Source organism: Onychostoma macrolepis, chromosome 22 (genome assembly GCF_012432095.1).
Source record: "Onychostoma macrolepis isolate SWU-2019 chromosome 22, ASM1243209v1, whole genome shotgun sequence".
Taxonomy (NCBI): Eukaryota; Metazoa; Chordata; class Actinopteri; order Cypriniformes; family Cyprinidae; genus Onychostoma; species Onychostoma macrolepis.
The window spans coordinates 11543436-11550960 of NC_081176.1; the positions used below are offsets into that span (position 1 = coordinate 11543436).

The 7525-nt window shown below is 46.9% G+C and overlaps 1 protein-coding gene across 1 annotated transcript; it reads right to left on the reverse strand.

Moving 5' to 3' along the window:
* Window positions 1-2411: 2411 nt before the first annotated feature.
* Window positions 2412-5742, reverse strand: LOC131530989 (uncharacterized). The gene is made up of 4 exons (XM_058761541.1): window positions 5310-5742; window positions 4236-4435; window positions 2913-3229; window positions 2412-2764 (listed from the first exon to the last, which is right to left on the reverse strand). Exons 1-4 carry the CDS (start codon window positions 5520-5522, stop codon window positions 2412-2414), a joined length of 1083 nt encoding a protein of 360 aa, XP_058617524.1. The 5' UTR covers window positions 5523-5742.
* Window positions 5743-7525: the final 1783 nt, after the last annotated feature.

A 7525-nucleotide genomic window follows, 5' to 3' on the forward strand; every position in this document is an offset into this window, starting at 1 on the left:
ACTGTTGGGCGCAAGTGCGGGTGATTGAGGGGAAAGAGGTCCTGCCAGCGCCGCACCCGGTCCCCCACTTTCGCATCGAAAATGGCCTGCTTTACTGTGTCGCGCAGCGGAGGGGGGAGGAAAAGTCACTACTAGTAGTCCCAAAAGCCAAGACGGAGGTTGTAATAGAGCTAGCCCACGCCCACCCGATGGCCGGCCACCTCGGAGTACAGAATACCACCCAGCGGATCAGGGACCGTTTCCACTGGCCAGGCCTGGAGGCCGATGTGAGACGGTTCTGTCAAGCCTGTCCGACCTGCCAACGGACCTCTCCGAGGACTCCTCCCCCCAGCCCGCTGATTCCTCTGCCCATCATCGAGGTGCCCTTCGAGCGCATCGGGATGGACCTGATAGGGCCGTTGCCGAAGTCCGCCCGAGGCCACGAACACATCCTGGTGATTGTCGATTATGCCACCCGGTACCCGGAAGCGATCCCGCTTCGTAAGGCCACCTCCAAGGCCGTCGCCCAGGAGCTGTTCCTCCTGAGTAGCCGAGTCGGCATCCCAGCGGAGATACTGACTGACCAAGGCACGCCGTTCATGTCCCGGCTAATGGCGGACCTCTGTCGACTCCTAAAAGTCAAGCAGCTACGGACCACGGTGTACCACCCACAGACGGACGGATTGGTAGAAAGATTCAACCAGACCCTCAAGCAGATGCTCCGCCGTGTGGTGGCCGAGGACAAGCGCGACTGGGACCGGATGTTGCCCTATGTGCTTTTCGGGATCCGGGAGGTCCCCCAGGCCTCCACTGGTTTTACCCCCTTCGAGCTACTATTCGGTCGCCAACCCCGAGGGCTCCTGGACGTTGCGAGGGAGGCGTGGGAGCAGCAGCCGGCCGCCTTCCGCTCCACCATCGAGCATGTCCGCGACATGAGGGAGAGAATAGACAGAGTGATGCCATTAGTCCGGGAACACCTCACCAAGGCCCAACAAGCTCAGCAACGTCTCTACAACCGGGCAGCCCAACCACGGGAGTTCCAGCCCGGGGATCATGTGATGGTCTTAATACCCACCGCCGCTTGCAAATTCCTGGCCACCTGGCAGGGGCCGTACACCGTTACTGAACGAATCGGGCCAGTCACCTACCGGGTTCGCCAGCCCGGCCGCCGACGGGAGGAACAACTTTACCACGTTAACCTCTTGAAACGATGGGTCGGAAACCGGCTCAGCTGTCGGCCCTGCCACCTCGGATCCCGTGGTTGTGGACCTCAACCCCCATCTCTCGGCTGCCCAGAAGACGGAGCTTCAACATCTGGTCAGTCAGTTCTCTGATGTGTTCTCACCACTGCCCGGGCGGACCAACGTCCTCCAGCACGACATCCGCGTCCCGACGGGGACCATCGTGAGGCAGCGGCCCTACCGTGTCCCAGAGGCTCGGCGACACGCAATTGAGGACGAGATACAGGAGATGTTGAAGTTAGGGGTAATTGAACCATCCCGGAGCCCTTGGTCCAGCCCTGTCGTTATGGTCCCGAAGCCGGATGGCACCCTCCGCTTCTCAGTGGTGGAGGAAGTACTTAAGTTTAGTACTTAAGTAAAAGTACAACTACCCTGCAAAATATATACTTAAGTAAAAGTATAATTACTACATCAACATCTTACTTAAGTAAAAGTCATAAGTACATACTTTTAAATTTACTTTAAAGTATTTTTTTAAGTAAAAGTACAATCAGTTATCTCGATGTCTGGGCTGTTCAATTGTAATAGTCACAAACAATTTATATTGTGTACTGGAAAGGGTTGTTGTGCAAGCTCTCTGCAATACTGACACACTGTAAAAATCTGGTTATTTACTTATTACTCATTAAATATTAATTAAGCTAAGCCAATTATGACATACAAATTATTTTATTTTTACTATACTGCAGTAAAAAAAACAACTCAAAAGTACACAGGTGAGTGTTATTCTGAATACTTTAATCAAATTTGTATGACCAGTTTATTCTGCTCAACAGCAGTTGCTTTAGTCCTTTACCTTGGCCTGCATGGGGAAATTTTTGCTAAAACTGGATTTGAGGCTTATACTCCATTGATGACAGAAAATCCAAAAGCATTAGGCTAATAATGTATAACACATTAGAATGAGAAAAAAATAAGCACCAAACAAAATTTGACAAGGGTGAGTGCTTCTCTTAAAACATGCAAGCAATATTGCTATTTAGAACTCTGATCAACCTAATATAACATTAACAGGACAAAAAAAAAAAAACACAATGAAGTCAATATAAAGGCAGATGCTAAGATAAGACACTTAAAAACAAAGGACCTTCAAATAAAAATTTTGGCCAGGCAATCAAAGGTCAAAAGGGCAAAATGCCCTATAGAACATGAGAGTATTAGAGCCCTAATACTGTATTTGGTTCCATAGCATTACCAATAGTTTTTGTTCAATTTCAACAAAATTTGGTTCTCAAAGTTTTTTGATCCTAGCCTGCCTCTTTTTGCAGAAAAAATGTGCCCTGCTGTGCTAAACATTCGTTCGCATGCTGCTGATGCGGGCAGTGGTGTGTTGAGCTTCAGGGACAAATTAAAAACTGCGGGCACTGACTTGAGTATGTCCATTGAGGTAGAAGTGTTGGCCAGATAGGCATCCAACTGTTTTGTGGTTTCGTGGACATTTCCCTTCATAAGGCCAAAAAAGTCTTCCTCCTCAGATCCAGAATGGCTACCAGGTGATGATAAGGCTGACTCTTCCTCCATGTGTGTCTTGATGTAGTCCATGCCTGCACACACACACAAAAAAAATCCAAACATGAATGAAGTGTATTTCTGTCTAGCCTTTTAAAAAACATATATTGGTTAAAATGAACCACTACCCATTATTCTATTAACAAATGAATGCTTGACAAAGAAATTATTTAAATGACTTACCCAACTTTAGCAAGTTTTTATTGCTTGTCCATGATGTGCGGAACTTAGGAAGTAAAATTGCAGCAGATATGAGTTCTGGGTCATTCATCATTTTTCCAAACCGCTGCTGTATTCCTTCCTGAAGAGCAGAGATCAGTGGCTGGCAGAACTTGGATGAAGTTTGGAGGCGGTCCAGCTTCACAGTTAGGAGCGTTATAGTGGGTACCAGCCATCCCATGTGGACATCCACCTCTCCCTGCAATATGTTGAGTGCCTTAGAGACTGGGCTCATGGTTGATGCATAGTCAGACAAGAAAGCAAGTTCTGCAGGGCTGAACCTGTAAAACACCATGTGAGAACATGCATAATGTCAGCATGATAAGCATAGGCTACACTATTTCAGTTCAATTAAATGGAGTAAATCATTAGTAAACAACATTATTTCACACAATCAATAGCCTACCACATCACAACTACGTATCTGCTCCATGACAAACTTACATTGGGACGTTAAGTGCAATGGTCACTGCTCTGACTGCTCCTTCTCCACTTTCCCTAATTATCCTCAGTATTCGCTCAACTGCAAGGAAGAGAGAGTTCCACCTGGTCTCAACTGGACGGATCAATTGCAGCTTGCACTCCCTCTCAATAACCTCTGCAGCTGTAGATGACCGGGAACTCTTATTCCAAAGAGCTGAGCACTTGGCAAATGCTGCACAAGATATCTTCTTGTACATAGCATTTGATTCAGCTTTTCTAGCATCTACGGTTGAGATCAAATTCAGAATATGACAGGCACAACGGTGATGCTTTGGAAGCTGATATTCAGAACACTCATCTTCTTCCTCCATCAAAGCTTCCACTTCAACACCCTCTGTCTCCTCTTCTGCATCCTCCTCTTCACTGTCATTCACACCTTTACTCTCATCTTTAGTTGAACTTCCTTCATCTTCACATGCATAAACTCGGAAGGCCTTAATAAAGTTTGAGGCATTATCTGTTGTGGTCCTAACAATTTTTTCACGGATGTTATACTCACTATGAATATCATTAAGCGCACTGGCTAACACATCATAAGAATGTGTCCCTTTCAGCCTTTTACAAGCCAGAGCCACAGACTTTCTTTCTAGGGTATCTGGCTCTATCCAGTGGGCAGTAGCCCCAATAAAACTTTGCCTATGAGCGGTCCAACAGTCTGTAGTCGTGGCGATATACTTAACAGTCTGCACTGCATTCTTCAATTTTTCTTTCATTTGCTTTGTGCACTTATCAATTCTCTCTCTCAATGTTGTACGTGACATGACTGTGTAATCAGGTTGAGTACAATGTATTAAATCAACAAACCCAGTCTGTTCTACTACTCCAAAAGGGTGCAAACCCTGGACAATAAAGTTAACCACGGCAAGGTCTATGGTCTTCTGAGATGCTTTGATGTCCTCAAGTTTTCGCTGCTTTATTGAAGAACCTCCATCAGCAAACAATGTCCCCTTCTTTTTAGAAGAAGTTGCTGCCAAGTACTCCTTCAGAAGTGGTCTGTGCTTTCTCTATAAAAGATAGTGACAACAGAATTAATACACATTTAGCATTAGTAGTATTAGTATTTAGTAATATAGTCAATCTACAACCAAAATAAATCTCACAACATAATGTATTTTTTAAAATATTTTTTTTTATAAATACAAATTTTTTTAAGGGTTCAAGAATTAATCTAAACCACTACTAGTTAAGTGCAAGTGCAAACACTAACCTTACATTTTACTAGCATATTACTTTGTTATGACTGGCAACATGTAAGTAAGTACCACATAAGCAAAAAGCTACTGTATTTGCCATGTTTGGACCCTAAAGTTACAGGATTTTAGATTTACGTTAATACAAAACCACAGTGCATACGCAATTTTTAGAATTTGCTAACATATGGGGCACTGAAACGCGAAACCAACATATGTTTGCAAATTCTAAAAAATGTCATGATATTGACGAAAAATAACTGTCATAGTGCAAAATTGTTCACAATCGAATCAAACCAAGATATAGTTTTGCCTGCATGCTTACTTGTGAATGTCAACTAAATACCCAATGTTGAATGGTAAAGAAGCTAGAACATATGTCCATATGTATAAAAAGTTTGAAACTTTTTTCATCGAGTCAAAACAAACAGCTATTTTAGCCAACTACGAATGTACAGATATATAGCAGTAGTTTGCTCATATCCAAAAATGTAACGTACTAGCAAGCTAGCTGCTATCGTCCCTGCTGTGCTAATAACCAGCTAATGAAGTTGCCCTGTTAGTGCTAACGTTACCACTAACTGGCTATGTTATGTTATGTTGACATCCGTTTTTCTATAACAGTCATAGCACAATTTCATAGCAAGTTTGTAACTTAAATATTAATAACTAGCATTGCATGTCTTACCTCTATATGTTTCTTCAAATTTGAAGGGGAGTTTTTAAACGCCAACAGTTCTTTGCGTTGAGGTAGGCACTTGACACATTGAAAACGCCAGGAGTCATTCTTTGAACCTTTAAATTCAAATAACTTGCTTAAATAAGGCCAGGGATGTCTCTCAGAATCAGAGCTGCAGGGCACAGGCTCAAGCTCCGTCGACGTTGTTGGCTCTTCGTCCATGTTTGATATTGGTGTCCACCGTGTCCTTCGATGTACACACTTCCGCTTGTGTTGTTTCAAAACGCGCGCTGAGCGCGTGAGTTCTTTGACCAATCAGATCTCCGATCTGTTTCAACGTGCATTGGCCAGCAACGCCAAAACGTCAGTCGACCAAAAAATGTGTATGCAAGAGATTCGGAAGGATGTAACGACACGCATTTTAATAATGTAGTGGAGTACAAAGTACAGATAATTGCTGAAAAATCTACTTGAGTAAAAGTAAAAGTATGCATTATTTTTTTTACTTAAGTAAAGTATAGATACATAAAAATGTACTTAAGTACAGTAACGAAGTACAAATACTTCGTTACATTCCACCACTGCCGCTTCTGCAATGACTTTCGACGCTTGAATGAGGTATCGGAGTTTGACAGCTACCCCATGCCCCGCGTAGACGAGTTGATTGACCGCCTGGGGAGAGCCCGGTTCATCTCCACTCTCGACCTCACAAAGGGATACTGGCAGGTCCCGCTGACCGAAAGCGCCAAACCCAAGACCGCCTTTTCGACCCCCAGTGGCCACTGGCAGTACCGGGTTCTCCCCTTCGGCCTACACGGGGCCCCCGCCACATTCCAACGTCTAATGGATGTCCTACTACGGCCCCACCAGGCCTACGCGGCGGCCTATCTGGACGATGTCATCATTCATGCGGAGAGCTGGGAGGAACACCTCGAACGGTTGCGGAGGGTGCTCATGGAACTTCGTCGGGCTGGACTGACTGCCAACCCCCGGAAGTGCCACCTTGCCCTTTACGACGCCAAGTACCTGGGTTTCCAGGTGGGAAGAGGTATCGTCCGACCCCAGGAAAAGAAGGTGGCGGCTATCCTCTCAGCACCGGTGCCTACAACCAAAACTCAGGTACGAGCCTTTTTGGGGTTGGCAGGGTATTACCGCTGTTTTATCCCTAACTTCTCCTCCTTAGCTGCTCCCCTGACAGACCTGATCCGGAAGGGGCAGCCCGAGAAGATCATTTGGAGCCAGGAGACGGACCAAGCGTTCAAACGAGTGAAGGAGGCACTCACGACCCATCCTACGGGCCCCAGATTTCAGCTGCCCCTTCCTGTTACAGACGGACGCGTCCAACACCGGGTTGGGAGCCGTCCTCTCCCAGGTAGTTGACGGCGAGGAACACCCGGTGGTCTACATCAGCCGGAAGCTGACCCCCGCTGAACGTCGCTACGCCACGGTCGAGAGAGAAGCGTTGGCCGTTAAGTGGGCAGTCCTGGAGCTCCGATATTACCTCCTGGGCCGGAAGTTCACCCTCCTCACAGACCACGCTCCCCTCCAGTGGATGGCCCGGGCTAAAGATACAAACGCCCGAGTGACGCGGTGGTTCCTGGCGCTCCAGGACTTCCACTTCGACGTACAACATCGAGCGGGAACGGCCAACGCCAACGCAGACGGACTCTCCCGTGGCTGGGCAGCTTTCGCAGGTCTGTCAGGGTTCAACTCCCACCCACCCCCTTCTTCCCCGTTGTGTAGGAACACCAGGACAACGCTTGGGGGGGGGAGTGTGACACGTGTCCCGAGCCGTCATCAGCGTCGCCCTGGCAACAAACGGTGCACACCTGCACCCCGCATCAGCGGCAGACCGGTCACACCTGGAGCTCATCAGAAGCCACCCTTTTTAAGCCACACTTCACGCGCACTCGGGTGAGTTCCACGGAAGCCTCCCGCCTAATGTTGTTCTTTCTCTCCTCTGCCAACAGAAGACAGCGTGTGACCGGTCCCCACCGAACCACAGAGCACTGCACCAATCCACCACTTCAGAAGCACGAAAGGATTGAGTTGGAACACTGCACGGAGCACCGCACCCCGAACTCACCACTTGTCACGAATAAATCCACCCTCCGGGGTTTTCTTGACTGCAAAACAGTCTCATTGTCGTTTGTGATTCCTCACCCCCGCCACAATATATATATATATACGCTGTGTGCAGAATTATTAGGCAAGTTGATATTATG